General features: G+C 44.2%; 1 protein-coding gene across 1 annotated transcript in view; it reads right to left on the reverse strand.

Annotated features, from left to right (window-relative positions):
- Positions 1-18695, reverse strand: part of NEO1 (neogenin 1) — a 330696-nt gene that overhangs the window by 19859 nt on the left and 292142 nt on the right. Inside the window, exons 10-20 of the mRNA XM_056866058.1 lie at positions 16375-16529; positions 15514-15662; positions 14385-14523; positions 10507-10556; positions 9238-9382; positions 8490-8600; positions 7915-8109; positions 6740-6835; positions 4884-5107; positions 2828-2966; positions 363-470 (exon numbers count right to left, since the gene is read on the reverse strand). Of these exons, the coding sequence (XP_056722036.1) occupies positions 363-470; positions 2828-2966; positions 4884-5107; positions 6740-6835; positions 7915-8109; positions 8490-8600; positions 9238-9382; positions 10507-10556; positions 14385-14523; positions 15514-15662; positions 16375-16529 (1511 nt within the window). The remainder of the gene's footprint in view (positions 1-362; positions 471-2827; positions 2967-4883; positions 5108-6739; positions 6836-7914; positions 8110-8489; positions 8601-9237; positions 9383-10506; positions 10557-14384; positions 14524-15513; positions 15663-16374; positions 16530-18695) is intronic.

Below are 18695 nucleotides of genomic sequence, written 5' to 3' on the forward strand. Positions count from 1 at the left end.
CACCCTCTCCTTCACACCTTTAAGAAGGGTGGGCTGCGGAAGTGTGTACACACTTCTCTCCAGAAGCCAAGGAATATCTCTGTGGCAAGAGAGCAGCTTACAGATGCTGGCCCCGGAAAAACCAATAAGGATGGTTTTGTTGGTTGAGGGGAAGGGAACGTCTCGCCTCTCTCTTCCCCTTGGCCCACACAAACCTGATACCACCCAAACTCCCCACCTCCACCGCCAGCACTTGGGAGGAATTGCCTTCAACAAAGCAGCAATGGAAGAGATTGCGAGACTTTAAAAAACACTGTTTTCTATCCCAGCACGATGCTCCAACCTCTTGAGCAGCGAGCCCAGCTGTTCTAAAGAAATCTCACCTGTAATTTTGCCGTTGGCTTCAGAAGGAGGCTGCCAGTTGACTATGATGGTTCGTGGTTTTCCTTCTTTGCTCACCACCGTGACGTCCTTTGGAGGAGAAGTGGGAACTGCAAAAATACTGCAGATTAGGCATGCCTTTAACGATAGCAGCATTATCCTCATGAGCGTGCTTTAGTGCAGACAATAATATCCAGCTATTTAAAGCCTGCTGGCCTGCAGTAATTATCCATTTTTCTACTGAACTAGCCACAATAATCAAGACTAAGATTGCCTTCCAATGTTCTCTTTAAACACTTGGGAAGAATCTTTGGGGGTAGCTATGTTGCTTTCTTGTACATATGCATTTATATTATATATTCAGTCATGTGTGCATCTACAAAGCGTTCCTAGGGGGGAAAAGGTTACATTGAGACATCCTGAAATTATAATTTTGCACTCTTGAACTACCCAAAGTAGATTCTCTCATGATTTTATAAATTATGAATTTTTCTGCGCTGCTTAATAATTGAATCTCTTTTTTAAAAAACCACACTTGTTCCTCCTCACCATCGCCTCTCTCTTCTATAAACTATACAGATCTCTACAGCTGGGGGGGTGAAATGTGAAACAATAATCTTCAGCTGGGATTCCTAATAACATCGGTGAGGCGTATGGAGCAACGAAGCCGTCTGGTGTGTTAAAAACTTTGGATCCTGCGGTGACTTCTCAAGCAATGGGGAACACAGAACTAAGAACAAAAGAAAAGCCATGTTGGATCAGATCAAGGCCCAGTAAGTCCAGCAGTCTGTTCATACAGTGGCCAACCAGGTGCCTCTAGGAAGCCCACAAACAAGACAACTGCAGCATTGTCCTGCCTGTGTTCCACGGCACCTAATATCATAGATAATGCTCCTCTGATCCTGGAGAGAATAGGTATGCATCATGACTAGTATCCATTTTAACTAGTAGCCATGAATACCCCTCTCCTCCATGAACATGTCCACTCCCCTCTATGATCTGGCACTCCCTTATACTGAATCAGACCACTGGTCCATCAAGACTGGCAGCGGCTCTTCAGGGTCTCAGGCGGAGGTCTCTCACATCACCTGCTACCTGATCCTTTTACCTGGAGATGCAGGGGATTGAACCAGAGGCCTCCTGCATGCCAAGCAGAGGCTCTGCCACTGAGCCATGGCCTCTTCCACTCTTATTTTGGGTTTTGCCTCATGTGATGGTTTGAAGAGAAAGAGACCTAACATTCTGTGACCTAAGATTCTTTGAGGTTCCCTCACACCCAGTCTGGCTTCTCGACTCATTTGTAAAGCCAACAGGCAGCGATAAGATCGTACAATTAAATCTAAACACAGCAGGGTGCAGTACGTGGGAAGCGCTTTGATCAAATCAAAGTCTGCCTTATCTCTTTCTCATTCTCTAATTAAACAACACCCTCCTCCTTCCAAATAATAATGAAGTTACGCCTTAACAGCTATTATTAAGAGACAATTATATGTATGGAATATTCTGGCTTATCTTTCTCACATAACTGTTTCTATGTCTAGCCTGACTTTTGCTCAAAGGACTGTAATTCTCTCCACTCTGACTTTTGCTCAAATGACTGTAATAAATTGAACTTGATCCACTCTGAAAGGAACCTAAGAGTTTGTGATTAGCGTCACAGTATTGCTGACATTGAGGCTGACATGAGATCGTCCACAGAGGTCCAGCTTTGTGTGCCACCCTTCTGCCAGGCGACAGCTCAGGACAGGATCTGGTGCCCCTTGGGCTGTTGAATGCCCTGCACCAAGAAGTTTCCTGCCCTCTCCTTGGCAGGGCTGTGGAAGGCAGTCAAGGCACACCTGCCTCCCCTCTGGCTTTTTATTAAATCGGGAGTATTTTATGTCCCCTTTGCTTTATATTTTTGGTGTTCCCACCTCTGTTTTATAAGCTCTGTATGTTTGGTGGTGGAAAGGGCAGTCGAGCCGCAGCTGACTCACAGTGGCTTTGTAGGGTTTTCAAGGCAAGAGACGTTCAGAGGTGGATTTGCCGTTGCCTGCCTCTGCGTGGCAACCCTGGACTTCCCTGGTGGTCTCCCATCCACGTACTAACCAAGGCCAGCCCTGCTTAGCTTCTGAGATCTGACGAGATGGGGCAGGCCTGGGCCATCCAGGTCAGGGCCTGCATATTTAGTTTTGTGCTTTTAAAAGATGGGGAAGAAAAAGAAGATACAGTGGGGGGTTTTATGCTCTTCGTATTGCACTGTTTTATATTTAGTAGGCTACCTTGAGTCTCAGCTAGAAAGGCAGGCTACAAGTAAGGTAAATATTTAATTTTCAGTGACCTTTTTTTAAAACATGGGTGTTTTATTTCATTTTATAGCCGCCTTAAATTTTTCACATTCTAAACCACTTTGGGGGCACCTGAGATCAAAAGGCAGGGAACAGACTGAAATAAGCAGCCAGCAACTATAGAAAGGACTTGGCTGTACCTGATTCAAAGGTGGTCCCGTGTGCTGTCATGCTCCAGGTGCTCGACCTCCGGCCTTTGGTCACCATCACGGAGAACTCGTACAAGGTGTTGGGCTTTAAGCCGGTCACCAAGAAGCTTAAGGTGGTTGTATTCGCCGTCTAAGAGAAACCAAAGGGTCCACGGAATGAGAAATCAGGAAATCTCAGCCCTGGACTACGGTAATAACTGTCAGGACAATTCTAACATGACGCACCCCTTAATTACCTTCTTTTTTGCAAATTCACGGATGCAAATTCAAGCGTTAATGGAACACTTGCACAATGGGAAGCTACAGATTCCTTTTATAATCAATACAAGTATTTTGGTGCTAGTCAATTACACGTTCAGAAAAATGACCTCAAGGTTTTTGGTCTACTTGTTATGCAGCAAGCCTTCTCGTTGCCTGCTGACAGAATCTAATGTCCTGTCCTTCATTAAAGGATCTCATATGGGAAGCCAGTACCCCCCCCCCCCAAAAGGAGTGCTAAACACTCACATTTGTGGCAGAACTCCAGGCTAAATTAAAGGACAGGAAATAGCTGGAAGGCTTGATTCCCAGGACCAAATTAGGTGTTATCTTGGCAAACGCATATCCCCAACCTTTCATTTGCTGAGATAATGAAGAGTAAAGGATGGGGGCCACTTATGGGGGGCAGGAGCACTGACAAGCAGAACTCTTCCTCGCAAATGCCCCCATTCTGTACACCTCCAGTTTTGGAGCTGGATGATATAGGGAGAGACTAGCTAGCTACAAAGCAGGTAATATAAACTGCAGCTGCGTTTAATGAGTCTGACATTTAACTCTCAAGAAAAGGCTAAGAAAAGGCTAAAAAGCAACGCACTGTTTACAAAACCACCTCCCTTGAAAATAGGCTGACAAAATGTGACCAAAATGAATCAAGGCAAAACAGCTTACAATTGGTGAAGTGACTGTTTGGGAGATTAAAAAAAATTCAACATCCACTTGGTACCTCAATACTGAAAATGTGTAGTTCAAAATAAGAGCTGTGCCGTGTAAAAAGAACAAACTTCTCTGAGCAATTTATATTTAGATGCCCAAATTAAAGCAGCTTTCCAGGCCCAAATTTATAAGTTACGTAAATCTCTGATCATTTTGGTCACATTTACTCACAACTGTTTTCAAGCAAGGGGGTGCTGGAGTCAATAGGCTTAGAAGGGCATAGTTCTACTTAAGATTCTGCTAATACTCAACTTCTCCCAAGAAAACCACAAGTACCCCTTTCCCCCCAGCTAGATACAACCAATTTCAAAGAAGAAAGAAAAATCAAAGCTTTTTAAAAGCACTTTTTGTACATGGATGAAAATCAGCCAGAAATCTGGACTTAATTAGGGAACCTATCCAGGAACAGTTGCCAAATTGCGTCAGTTTTTTCCCTAATTGCCTTTCCTATGCTATGCAAGATGTACTTTACATGGGACATCTAAAATTTCCCCAGTCCAATGTTCTGTCATTGGACACCTTAGAGATAGGACTATTATGTACAACTTAACCATCTAATAAACTATTTAAGTTTCCAAAATGGTGCACTATGCAAGAAATCCCAGAGACGTGTCAAAATGTTTTTCAGCGCTGAACAAAAGAGCCAAAGGCATGCCGTCTTTTGCCCTACTGTGGGCATTAAACCAATGAAATGATTAAGCCACCCTTTTCCACTCAAGATGAACCTTGCAGCTTTAAGGTGACTCTGAAGTTGTTTCACAGTTAAGTTAAGACATGTTACCAAACCCTGTGGGTTAACATAACAGAAGACAATGATCAAACGCTGCTAAGCATGGGCCAGTCGCAGAGATTCATCGGTGAAACCGAACATGTCAACCATAGCCAGGAAACAAGTGTGTTATAGAATAATAGAATCATAGAGTTGGAAGGGACCACCAGGGTCATCTAGTCCAACCCCCCGCACAATGCAGGAAATTCACAATTCCCTCCCTCCCCACACCCCCAGTGACCCCTACTCCGTGCCCAGAAGATGGCCAAGATGTGTGTTGATGCGTTCACACGGTGTTATTAGTACCTTGTACTTGGTGTTGGCAGGAATGTTGGTTTTCCACCGGACTGTGTAGTAACGGGCATCTGAGACCTTCTGGTTCTTTGGCAGAGAGTTGTCTGCCCAGGTGATTCGGATGGTGTCATGACTCAGTATGGAAGCCTGAACTCCCACCGGTGGCATCATGGGGGAGGGATCTGGCACTGGAGTGTACGGAGCATTAACAACAAATAAATCAACTTCAGAAGTGTCTAGGGAATTGATGGGTAAAGTAGGGTATTACAATAAAAAAAAGAAAGAAGGTGGCATTATATGTGAATAAAAACAAAAGGGGGGAAATGCAGGGTAATACGATGAAATGAAAGGTGAGACATGGAGAAAAAGAGAGAAAAGCCAGAGTTAATAGGCAACACAAGACCAGCAAAAAAAAAAAAAAAGAAAGAAAGTTTTCAGCGATCATTTTGATCCCTTCTTAAAACACATGCCTTAAACAGAGCCTACAAAGTTGGATGCTGGAGTAACCAGTTGCAAAGTGACAAGACCACCATCAACAAAAACTTAATATGCGTTTGAAACGGTTTACTGCTTAAGTTCTTAAGAAAGAGCTGCATTAAAACTTGAATTTATTCCATCTCCAAAACGATGCTGAAAAAACAAGGTAGAAATGGCATCAAGTATTCCTCGCACAGCATTAAGAAAATATTTTCGGGGGGGGGGGGAACCATCTGCTTGTCCAATTCACAAAAACTGAGGGAACCCCAACACAGAACACCTACGATTCAGCAAGCAAATTCGAAACCGAAAAGCCTGCTCAGAAGGGTATTTCCTCCCCCCCCGAATTCTCACAAGTCACACAAATCAACAAGAAGCAAAAGCAAATACCAGGCAGACCAAGGGTGTGTGGGCTATTCAGCTTAAAACTGGAGTTAGTATGTGCATTAGTGGTTTATAGCCAGCTAAGATTATCTCCACCCGTCGTTCAGTATACCTAGGGCATTGTGAGATAAAGGGTACGGACACCTGTTCTGCAGTAAAGAACAGTACTCACAGGTGCTTCCTACAGCAGTGTGGATATATATAAAGTAAAAAGGTAAAGGTCTCCTGTACAAGCACTGGGTCATTCCTGACCCATGGGGTGACATCACATCCCGACGTTTACTAGGCAGACTTTGTTTTCGGGGTGGTTTGCCAGTGCCTTCCCCAGTCATCTTCCCTTTACCCCCAAGCAAGCTGGGGACTCATTTGACCGACCTGGGAAGGATGGAAGGCTGAGTCAACCTTGAGCTGGCTACCTGAAACCAACTCCCATCGGGATCGAACTCAGGTCATGAGCAGAGCTTGGACTGCAGTACTGCAGCTGACCACTCTGCGCCACGGGGCTCCTTGTGGATATATATACCCATCTTTAAATGCCTGGGGCTGCTTAAAGAGTAGCACGCATACACACATGATGGCTACTCTGCCGCAGGAAGTGGGATACTGGTATGCCACAGTGTTTGCTGTATGGCATGTACCTTTAAGAATAGGAGGCTTTAAGAGTTATGTCAAGATTGTCTGAAGCGTGTCAGAACATGTTCACAATGGGGGGGGGGGAGCATCAGCCGCCAAATTTTGTCATGAAAACAAGGCCAGGTTTTGTGTGCACATTTGCATCCAACGTAAAAAGTGTTGCGGCCAACGTAAAAATGTGATGGTAGCAGCTGTGAAATAAATTTCAAACAACTATGACCAGATCTAAGTGTTTTGCTTAATATATGGTCTAACGAGATATTCTTGGAAAGAAAAGCTCTGCGAGCCATAAAACACCCCAGGAATTGGAACCTCAACATTCAAGGCAGATTTCTGGGAGCCACGAAACAAACAGGGCAAGCCTTATCCTTTACCTGTATAAGCCCTGGTCACCGCGCTTTCATAGAGTGGGATTCCTTCCCCAACATTGTTATACGCTTTCAGAGTGATGACGTAATGGGAGCTGGGATCTAAAGGGGAAAAATCCAAACTGTTATTCCCAATTTTCATTCCAAATTCTTCATTATTACTACAGCATTTAGTAACTGAGAAAAAATGAACTCAGTAAAAGAAAAGGGTTTTCCCCTGTTCCCCTGTCTGGGCATATCAGAAGGTACAGCTGCCCTCTACATTCACAGAGCAAAATTCATATGCCAGTATGTATAAACCAACCCCCACCAGTTATTTTCGTCAAACTTATTCCAATCCCAGAACTAACCAAAAAAAGTATTTCCTATTTTTTTAAAAAAAGAAGGAAACCAACGTACATTTTGTACATTGGTTTCCTTTTTTTAAAAAAAAAATAGTTTATTCATAAAAATAGATAGTTAACAATAACTATATACATAAACTAAAAACAAAGCGTCACATAATAACATAGTCACATAAAATGCTTTACAACCCTGCAACTGTAGCCCTTTCTTGCTTAACCAAAACTATATCTTATTGTAAGATGGACATTTCAGTTCTTTGAATCGTTCTTGTCCATAACAGATCTACACTATTAATATCATTATTTTTTTGGGTAAGCGGTTAACTTCTCTAAAATATACACCTCTTTTATTTTTGAAATCCAATCCTGTATCTTAGGGGAGGTTTTCTGGTTTCATTCTTATTATTTGGTCAACACAGAAGAGCATACAGAGTGGATAAGCATGGTGGTCACTTTTAGAAGAAGAAGAACTGGTTTTTATACCCTGCTTTTCTCTCTCTTGAAGGAGTCTCAAAGTGGCTTACAATCACCTTCCCTTCCCCTCCCCACAACAGACGTCTTGTGAGGTAGGTAGGGCTGAGAGTTCTCAGAGAACTGTGACTAGCCCAAGATCACCCAGCAGGCTTCACGTGGAGGAGCGGGGAATCAAACTCCAGATTAGAGTCAGCCGCTCTTAACCACTATGACATGCTGGCTCTACTCTAGAGTAGAGGAGTGGTCTACTGGTCAAAATAAAACAGGAGGTACTCTGAACATACACAGGTCAATATTACTTTTGCATTGTTATTTCAAAAATACCACAGCAAAACGCAGTTAGCATTATCGTATTCTCCTTACCCAAGTTTTCAATAGTGTAGTATCGTTGTTTATAATCCACCTTGATGGTCTGTGCATGGGGGCTCCCTACACCGTACCCAATCGCATAGCCTCTGACCACAATGTTCTGGTTTTCAGGCGGAGTCCAGCTCACAACGATGCTCGTTACAAGCGGACGGACGTGTAGGGAGCTCGGGACGTCTGGAACACGAGATTCTACAAACGGGAGGGGAAAGCTATTTAAATCATTTAACTGGAACAAGCTATTAAATCCAAAGTATTACATTATCTTGCTACGAGATTACACTGAGTACATACGCCTCTCCGCCCTAACATAAACGGCATTTTGGCCAAAAGAGATGGGCTGGGGATCAAACCAACAAAAATATACATGATACAGCTGAACAGGTGCTAGTACAATTATGGCTGGCACCACAATGTCTTGGCCATGCAAGGGGACAGGGAAGGGGAAGGGCCAGTGCTGCTGCAATAGCCCCACTTGCTCTATTTTTCCTTCCTGCATCTGCATTTTGAGGTCTTCACCTTGACAAACCTGTTCTCAAACACTCATTCACAGTTTATCTTTATATGCGTACCGTCAAGGTCACTTTCAAAGGTTTCTGCCGACACCCAATCAGTAGACGGTCCCGTTCCATTGACCGTTAAGGCAGCCACCCGGAAGCTGTACTCCGTGCCCCGTTCGAGACCTGATGTAAGAACGCAGTGTCAAAATACAGTTTTCCACAGCAACTGCAAAGCCCCACTCCTTCTAATTAAAACGTCAACTGTTCCGGCAACTGATAGTAATAGCTTGCAAATAGGGAAACCAAACGAGGGGCTAAATGAACAGCCGCACATGGCCGCAATAGAGTCTGAGGCTAACCTGACATGGATCCAGCTTAGCTAAGAGCTTTGCATTTTGACCTTTCGCCGCTTGAGCATAACCTGAGGCTAGGAGCAGCAGGCAACCAGGCTTGCAGCAAGATTCCAGCAGACGCAATTGACACAAATTATTATTTGTCAGACTGATGCTACAAGGTGGTGACACATAATGACTTTTCGCTGCAGGCCAGTGGCAAAAGAACGTGAGATTTGTTCACCGCCAAGAAAAATTTGCTCTTCGGATTGTTCTTCCCCCTCCCCTTCTGCATTTCCTATAACAGAGCATTTAGTCAAATTTTTAAAAACAGCCAGAATCCCCATAAACAGTTTAAAAACACTGCACTGAAATGCATGCCAACATTTAACGGGGGGGGGGGGGGGGGAAGGAAACAGTTACACGGTGAGATATTTTAAAATTGTTCCGCAAATATAAGAAATGAAGTAGAATTCTGACCCACTCACCTTCAATTAGCTGGGAAAGTTGTGTCCCGATGATGCTTTCGGTCACATCGCTTTTGCGGGTTACTTTCCGGTAGCGAATCTTATAGCCAGTGATTTGCCCATTGTGTGTCCCCACAGGAGGGGGCTGCCAATGCATCAGGATGCTCTGGGGAATTTAGAAGAAATTGCGGATCACATCCTTCATGCTAAATTTCCCCAGTCCTGGTTGCTTCATCAACTTAAATACCGTTGATTAAAGGAACAATTTAAATAACCTTTTTTTTTAAAGTGTGTACCTCTAATACCCCTAATGCAGTGCCACTCACTCTGCAGCTCATGGAGAGCCACGCCTGCAATCACCATCAACCAAAAGAAGCACATTTACTTCCATCCCTGGTAGGATGTTCGCACCTCAGGGAGGCTTGCGGCTTATCTGTTCTTCTGGTGAGGATGGCTTTTTTGTGACGGGGAACCAACTGCCCAGCACAAGCCCCACAGGGCCCATTTACATGAAGCACGGGACAGGTGCCACGTTGGGGAACAGCACTCAGAAGAGCCATCAGTGACATGTCAAAGAGCCACATTTGGCTCCTGAGCCATCTGAGTATTGCTGCTCTAACGTAGCTGAATGGGAAACAGCTCTGAAATTTAAACCCATTGTCCAAAATAGCATGATTTTATTTTCAGGTCAACACATACTAGAAAGCAAGTAAGTGGCCTTGGAAAATTTGCAAACATTGGTGAAAGTCAAATCTAAGTTTTCTCTTCCTTACTCATTACTTTTCTCTTCCTTGTGCACTTCTGCAATGCCTGCCTTTGGTGTTCCTGAAGCAGAGAACACCTTAACCCAGCAACGATGGCTACAATGAACGAAACCAGCAACATCTGCTTCCTTTTCAAACATACTAACTTGAAAGGTGTCCAAGGGACGACAAAAATGTGCACAACTGAAGGAGCCAGCTGATAAATAAAATGTCTTACACTTCACAGGCTCAACATTTAGTGAAATATTAAGAAGATATTTATTAATTAAAACATTTGTAACCTGCCTTTTCTTGTGGTTCAAGGAAGCTTACAATAATAGCTAAACAATCAATTAAAGCAGAAATAAAATAGCAACCCCCAAATCTCCTCCTCCACTCCCTTAAAAGATGCCTTCCACTCAAACCCCTTCAACTTAGGGTGATAAAGACAATAGCCAATGTGATATGGATAATATGGAAGTTAGAAACAGATTCAGAGGCTGGGCTCTTTCTGCCCCAGGTCAATAACAAAAAGAGAGCATCTTACCCTGGAGTTCTGTACTTCCAGAGACAGATTCTGAGGTGCAGCACTGGGAACTAGAAACATTGAAGGAGTTATTCAAAACCAATTCAAAAGGGCGGCTCAAAATAACAGAAGTACAAATGAGAACATGATTTATGGTAAAGCACCATATAGCTAAAGGGGACCCTTCATAAAAGTATAGGCAAAACCACAAAGCAAACCTTAAGTGTGGGAAACTACATACTTCAGAGAAAACAGGCCCCCAAAGTGGACTGAAGGCCCATAACTCTAACCAGGTAACCAAACTTAAGCAGGTCTGGCCCAGATAGCTACATGGACAGTAAACTATCTGGGAACTCCATGTAAACTCTATGAGCAACTTGGAAAGAAGGGAGGGATGTGAATGTGGCAATAAAGGCAGAGGCTGCATTCAGATGGGACAGTAAATCTGAGTCTTAAACTATGGTTGTTGATGGTGCTAAACCGGAAATCTAAACCATGGTTTGTACCTGGCTTGTAAACTGTGGTTTATACTGAGGTTTGTCATGACATCTGAATACAGAAATCTTTATTTGTTCAACAGTCCTGTCCCTCTTAGCCTCCTGCATACAGAGAGGGAAGCATAGGCAAACACAAAATCTTGTTATCACTGACTATGCCTTTTAAGGGCAGTGCCTTTCCCTCCATGCGTACCCCACCACCGTTAGCAATGACTCCGCAAGTGGGAACGTGCTTCACAGTGCAATCCTATGTAGAGTCACACCAATCTAAGCCCACTGATTTCAGTGAGCTAAGACTGGAGAAACTCTACATCCGATTGCACTGCTGGAGAGTTAAACCTCGCCCAAGGGGAAATTTAAAGGGCTCCCGGGGGGGGGGGGGGGGGACTGTAAACGTATTTTTTTCTGGAACAGAAAAACTCAAGAACACAGCAAGTCCAGGAGGAGGGAAGTTGATGATCAATCAATGGTTAAAAAAGGTTTGCCCTAGGCTTCTCATCCCCCCCACAGCCCCACATTAACTGCCATTGACTAACAGAAAGTAGGCTGCCTCGGCAGTGAGGCTTTGCCAGCAGCACAGCAATGCAAAGGAGCTTCAGAAAGCACCCGGGGCTTCTGCTTGAAGGCAGGAAAGGACACAGGCAGCAGACCACTTGGGATTTACAAACTGTGGTTTATTATGTATGCCTGGAAGAATAACCAGAGTCTGTGCAATAAGCTGTAGTTTACTGTGATGTCTGGGTACATCTACTTTTTTCGGGGGGGGGGGGGACTTTAAAAGAACACTGGACCTTAACAACATCAGAAAAGCCATGCTGGATCAGACCAAGGTCCATCAAGTCCAGCAGTCTGTTCTCACAGTGACCAACCAGACTTTGATACAGTAGATATAGTTTTATATATATCAGAGTTCCCAAACGTAGCTATCAGAGACTCTCTTTAAAAAATGAAAATGAGAGGTTTGTTCATTCACATAGTTGAAACATTTACTTTTAGAGAGTTTTAAAAAAAGGAAATACCTGTTCTCAGAAGAGTTCATCTGTGTGTTGCTGTATGAGTTACTGTTCTAGCCTTCTTCCAGTCAAGAGGCATACCAGAGCAGTGACTCATACAGACAGCCCTTTCGGAGGGTAGGTCATTCTGCTGAGTCTTTGCATCAGGAGTAACTGGATCCAGTCACCGTTGATGCAAAGATGGGTGAGAATTACTTGGCCCCAGTGGGGGGGCTGGACTGAATGAGACAAGGCCAGAACAGAGAATCATACAATCCCATCAAAAGGGTGGGGCTATCTCAGGCTCCTTTTGTGTGTGTAAAGTGCCATCAAGTCGCAGCCAACTTATGGCAACCCCGTAGGGTTTCCAAGGAAAGAGACTAACAGAGGTGGTTTGCCAGTGCCTTCCTCTGTATCGTGATCCTGGTATTCCTTGGTGGTCTCCCATCCAATTACTAACCAGGGTCGACCCTGCTTAGCTTCTGAGATCTGACGAGATCAGGCTAGCCTGGGCCATCCAGGTCAGGCTCCTTTTACTATTTCCTAAATTAACTTCTTGTGGCTCACTAGTATTTCCCTCTCAGCACACCAGCGCGCCTGGCATACAATATGGGCAACGCGTACAGAAGCTGTGCCCACTTGGCCGGAACTTATATTTATTTTTCCACAGCAATCTAAAGAAGTGCAAATTAAAGAGGAAGCAAACTGGTTACTACTTCAGCAGCAGGAGGCAAGGGACTCGAAGGAAAGACCGTGTGAACGTGACACAAACATGCAACGCACACACACGCACGCAAACAAGTGTGCTGTAATCCTGCAAATGCTGTTTGATAATTACTAAACCATTTCTAGCCAAAGCTTTCCAAATAGCTCACAACAGCACAAAACGATATAACAAATCCAACTATAAGGAAGCATAAGCGCAATTATCTACAGAAATTCAAGCGGCACACAGTACACACAGCAAAAAGCCTGCCTGACAAGGTGAGTCTTTACAATCCTCCTGAAACTCAACAAACAAGTGAGCTTGGCAGGACTCTCTAGGGAGGGAGAAACTACTGAGAAAGGCCTAATCCTCGGAACCACCCACCTTGCATCAGACGATGGGGAACTTTAAGCAGGGCCTCGTCAATGATCTATGCGCACACAAGGAGGCAGCCAGAGTTCATGCGTTAGTAGGGAAGCAATCCCGCTATTTTGTATACATATTTACACATTATGCTTCCACGGGGATCTAGGCATAGGGATAATTCACTCTCATGTGAATCAGTCCTTCAGGCAGACTTGTACACCGCACATCTGCTCTGGTAAGTGCCAGTAATATTTAACTCAGGAGGGTCGTTTACAAAAAGCAATACGTACAACCTTTTTTCTCTGGACAAAAAAAGTCAGATCAAAATAGATTATATAAACCCCATCTCTATTTAGTAATGCAAGAAGTAATAGCGAAGGCCAAAATTTAGGCCTTATGGGTAGACCCATGTGTTTTTATACGTGTGTCCGCCTTATCACATCTAAAGTAGGAGGTAGGGAGGCCTACTATTTTTTAAAAAAAAGGAAATTCAAAAAAAAGTACATGGAAGAAGGGAACAAAACTTTGCTGCTGCCTTGCCTCACTGTTCTCTGCTTTTTTTCAGCACTTTTCCTCCAGCCTGGCTCATCCGATATCAAAGCCAGGCTGGAAGAAAACGCTGAAAACTACAGACACAACAAGGTCAATTGAGGGAGAGGCAGGCTCACTGACATGTTGCACTTTTTAAAGATGTACCCCCTAGCACTGCTTGAGATGTGGCCATAGGCCCAAGACCACATAGACACCCCCGCCCACCCCAAATACCAGATAACTAGAGAAGAATATGGATGGTATTATATCTGCAACATTAAAAAAGACAAATAAAAAGATGAACGTATTTCAAGATTGTCTTTGGCAGCCCATCACATGTCCATTCATCCTGTTAATCTTATCACTTTATCCTTCTGTAATCGAATGGTTATGGGTGCTCTTAAATGAGGCAATGTTGCGCTTTAATCCAACAGCTAGAGTAAACACTGCATTAAAACTTTTGTTTGGCTAAGGGCAGCTTGCAAGCCGCTTTGCTTTCAGTATGTTAGTATAATGTAGACAATACAATACTTTTTGCAAATAAAAAAATAAGGGATGAGTTGTAATAAAGCTGTAAATCTGAAAAGGGATCTTTCAAACTTTTAGGATTTTTTTGACCCTCGTCTTGCAGAAACTTTTCCTTAGCCCTTATGATACCCCTCTTTGTGGATTTTTCATCCACACTGGGGGATATATAAGATACAAAGACATGGTCAGGCAGATTCGTATGCCGAAACTAAGTCCGCAAACAAAAAAACCCCATTTAAATTAAAAATTACAGTGGACCGCCATTAAAAAGATGCTCACCATCAGACAGAGTTCGAACGCCGACATCTTGCGTGGAAACTCCCGGGCCGTGTTTATTGTAGGCCACCACTCGGAAATTGTACTCTGTATATTTCTTCAAACCGTTTATCGTGTAGGAAAGGCCTCCGACGTCAATGTCCTGAGATTTGATAAGAGGCAAACATTGCAGTCTTTACAAAGACTGGGACGCATTCTCCTAATGTTGTGGCTCTGATTCCTCTATTGGTTTGAAACACCAGCATGTACACATGTATGCGTGTGCATACACGTACACCAGTTAGCAGTACCGTCTGGCTCTGAGAGGGGCTCTCAGAAAGGTGCTTTGGAATATTACTCAAGTTAGAGGTCAAGGGCTTCGACTGCAGGTTGTGTGGCTCTACAGCCTGGAAAGCAGAAGAGAGGTGAGGAGAGGACAGGCCAATCTTCCCTCTTTCCCTTCTTTATTAGGGTTTACTACTGTTAGCGTTGCTTATCTAGTCAACTGAAAATGCTGATGAAAACCATTAAAAGTTCAGGCATCAGTGAAATCAGCAGAAGCCTGCTGTGTCATAAAGGCATAAGAGAGTTCCCTTGGTTTATCTGAACTGGCCTTGACCACTGTTTTCAGTTCAAAATGTGGTCCTTCTGAGAATGGAACAAGGCAAGCGATGTCAATAAGCTCATCTGTTGCCAGACAATAAAACAGCATCTGTTTAGCTGTTAGAACGATGGTATTTTCTAAGACCCCACTTAACGACTGTATAGATTTACAGAAAGGATAACCATGACATAAGCTGCAATTTTACTGTGGTTGTACTAAAAAGGCTAGAGTTCAATTGCCACCATAAGCTGTCAAGAAGAAATTGTGTGTTTTTTTAATTTACATACAAACCCATGACATCACATTTGTATTAATGTGTTTGGTTTAATTCAATTTTTTAAAATATGCCTGGTTAAAAATGTAAAATTAATATGATGTTAAGCATCAGCTAGTGAATCAAAACCATAACTGGACAGGTTTCTGCTCTAAAGCATCTCTTCATATAGCATTAGGGCTCCAGATCAGATTAACTAGCACATATTGCTCAGCAGCCAGACAGGGGGAAAATCAGTTCAAACATGACGAGAAAGAAGAAATTGTTCATCAAACCTGTTCATTGTCCGTCTCCTTCTCCATGTAGTATAATTTGTAGTTCTGGATTTCACCATTGCCAGATAAGGGGGTGGCCCAACTGATTGTGATTGACGTGGGCGAGTTGGCAGATGCCCGGATGTTAGGTGCCGGGCCAGGAAGCTGAACTGAAAAAAATAATCAAGGTCTTCAGTCATACAGTGAAGATGCTTGTCCTAGGGCGGCAGCTGCTGCAGATGTAATTTTAAAAAACCTGCACAGCAAATCAGATCTCCGGAAACCCCTGGTGGACAAAAGCCCCATCTGGCCCCACCCATTTTCTCTAAACAGTTGGTGGGCATCAGGAAAGGTGTCTGGTACTCATGGGCACAGTGCTGGGGAAGAAGTAGTGTTGGTTTTTATATGTCGACTTTCTCTACCACTTAAGACAGAATCAAACAGAATCAAAGAGGCCTGTGACTCGCCCAAGGTCACCCAGCTGGCTTCGTGTGGAGTAGTGGGGGAAACCAACCAGCATCACCAGATCAGCCTCCGCCACTCACGTGGAGGAGTGGGGGAATCAGACCCAGTTCTCCAGATCAGACTCCACCGCTCCAAACCACCACTCTTAACCACTACACCACGCTGGCTCTGGAACCCTGCCATGACAGACCAGACCAATGGTCAATCTAGCCCAGCGTCCTGTTTGCAACAGTGGTCTGTTGGATGTCACAGAGAAGTCTACAGGCAAGGTCCATTGACAGCAGCCCTCACCAAAGGCCTTCCTTTGCTCAGCCAAAGATCAGCTTAATGCACACCTAGTGCCATATGTCCTACAAGAAGGAACGCCGACAAGCGTCGGTTAATCGTTTGCCACATGGAGCGGTGCTCAATGCTTACCCTCGGGTTGCGTTGCCACCTTCAGTGGTACCGAACTCTCTCCAGGTCCATGTTTGTTCTGAGCTACCACTCTGAAAACATAGACTGTCTCAGGCATGAGGTTTTGAATCGTCACTTGCATCTCCCCAGGAGAACTTGTGTTTTCAACGCGCTCCCTTTATTTCATTTTTTTTTAAAGGAAAAGAAAAAAGGGAGGGATGGAAAATAGGGCACATGAAAAAGAACTTGTTAGTACGATGAGAATAGAATTGGTAATTATTACTGCATGTCTAAACTGTCAATGATGGCAGCACAATAATGACGTTAGTTATGCTAACATGCCCAAATTCATTTTTTAAAGCACTTCCTGGTGTGGCAACTTTATTCTCAGCATGCGATTCCTCTCTCAGTGATGAGGAAAACAGAGGTTATCTAAAACTGCTTTAAATGGACCTCTGGCACATGTGATTGTGTGCATGTCGGCCACAGCATGAAACATTAAATTTCCAAAAGGATGAGAACACCCCTTCCTTTTGACTAAGAGGTTCTTTGAAGTCCCACAAGAGTACAGCTCCCAAAATGATTACAGCAAGAGACAATCGATAAAAGTCAGAGGTTTTAAAATCAGTAAAAATCCACTGCTTCAAGAAACAGATTCTCCCACACACACACACACACACAAATCAGGAAGGATAGTGAAGGGAAGTACCATTAGTTTTGACACTTTTGCAAGGATTCCACTAAGATTCACAGCTCTCCAGATGAACGGCCATATGTGGCTCCTACGCTGGGTTTTATTGATTTCTGAATAAATCCGTCTCTGCACTTTTCTACAGAATGCCTTTGCTCTAAGCATTTTTCTAACACACCATGTCAGAGCTGTAGGGAATATGAGCAAGTATCTTCCCGGCAACCATAAAACCTGAGCACATGTACCATAGGTGTTGGGGAAGGCACACAGGGTGTGCAATCACACCCAAGTCTGCTCAAAGATTACAATTCAGCAACCGCTTCTATCCAAAGCTCTGCGATCCAACTGGTCTACATTTAAAGCTCATTCTTAAGGTCTCCCGCATGCCACTGGGAATAGCATTCCTAATAACGGGTTCCCCCGAACCACACCATCACATTAACACATGAATCTACTGAATCAGACCCTTGGCCCGTCAAAGTCAGTATTGTCCACTCAGACCGGCAGGCTCTCCAGGGTCTCAGGCAGAGGTCTTTCACATCATCTACTTGCCTGGTTCCTTTAACTGGAGATGCCGGGGATTGAACCTGGGACCTTCTGCATGCCAAGCCAAGGCTCTACCACTGAGCCATGGCCTATCCCCATGAAGCTGCCTTATACTGAATCAGACCCTTGGTCCATCAAAGTCAGTATTGTCTACTGTGACCGGCAGCGGCTCTCCAGGGCCTCCGGCAGATGTCTTTCACATCACCTACTCACCTAGTCCCTTTAACTGGAGAGGCCGGGGATTGAACCTGGAACCTTCTGCATGCCAAGCAGATGCTCTACCACTGAGCCACGGCCCCTCCCCAGAATCATGTCTTGGGTTGGTGAAAAAGAAGGGGGGGGGGCTCTGCAGCATGTAAGCTTTGCGTTGTGAACCTGTTCTTCCAGCTCGGATCTACCAAAGTTTGTCTTTGGACTTCCCCAAATAACTACTCTGAGCCATAAAATCCCTGCTGGGGCCTTGCTCACATACATCTGTGCACATAGCCCTAACCATTAGCTCAGAGAAATGCAAACTTGCATCAGTCATATAAAGTGCTGCAAAAAAAAAATAGTCCAGATTAAGAGGAAAGCTTTTTATCTTGCAGCGGATCAGACTTCAGTTAATGCAGCCACATTGGCATTACCTTGCAAAATATAAATTAGCCACAGAAGCTTTTCGGGCTTTTGCTGAAGCCTCTAACAAGCATTTAAAAAGCCTCAGTTCCCTTGTATGTAATCTTTTAGGACTTTCCCCTCCAGGGGCAGAGCCATCTTCTTAGGGAGAGATGCACACGCCGCATCTGCCTTGGGGTTGAGTGGAACTTTGTTTTCCCTTTGGCAAAAAAGCAGAGCCTCCAAGCGGCCCTGCTGACTCTTAGCGAGCAGGCTGGGCCTTCCTATTTTGACCACATCAGCTTTTCAGGTGTAGAATAAAGAGGGAGAGGAGCTTCCTCCTTGGTACTTCGGAGAAGATACCGGGGAAACGGGTGTCCCCTCCAGGAAATGGCTTATGGCGTTTTTCAGATCCATGACCTCAGCGAACACATCCATGAACACAGGAACACATGAAGCTGCCTTATACTGAATCAGACCCTTGGTCTATCAAAGTCAGTATTGTCTACTC

This window comes from Euleptes europaea, chromosome 20 (genome assembly GCF_029931775.1).
Source record: "Euleptes europaea isolate rEulEur1 chromosome 20, rEulEur1.hap1, whole genome shotgun sequence".
Lineage (NCBI taxonomy): Eukaryota > Metazoa > Chordata > Lepidosauria > Squamata > Sphaerodactylidae > Euleptes > Euleptes europaea.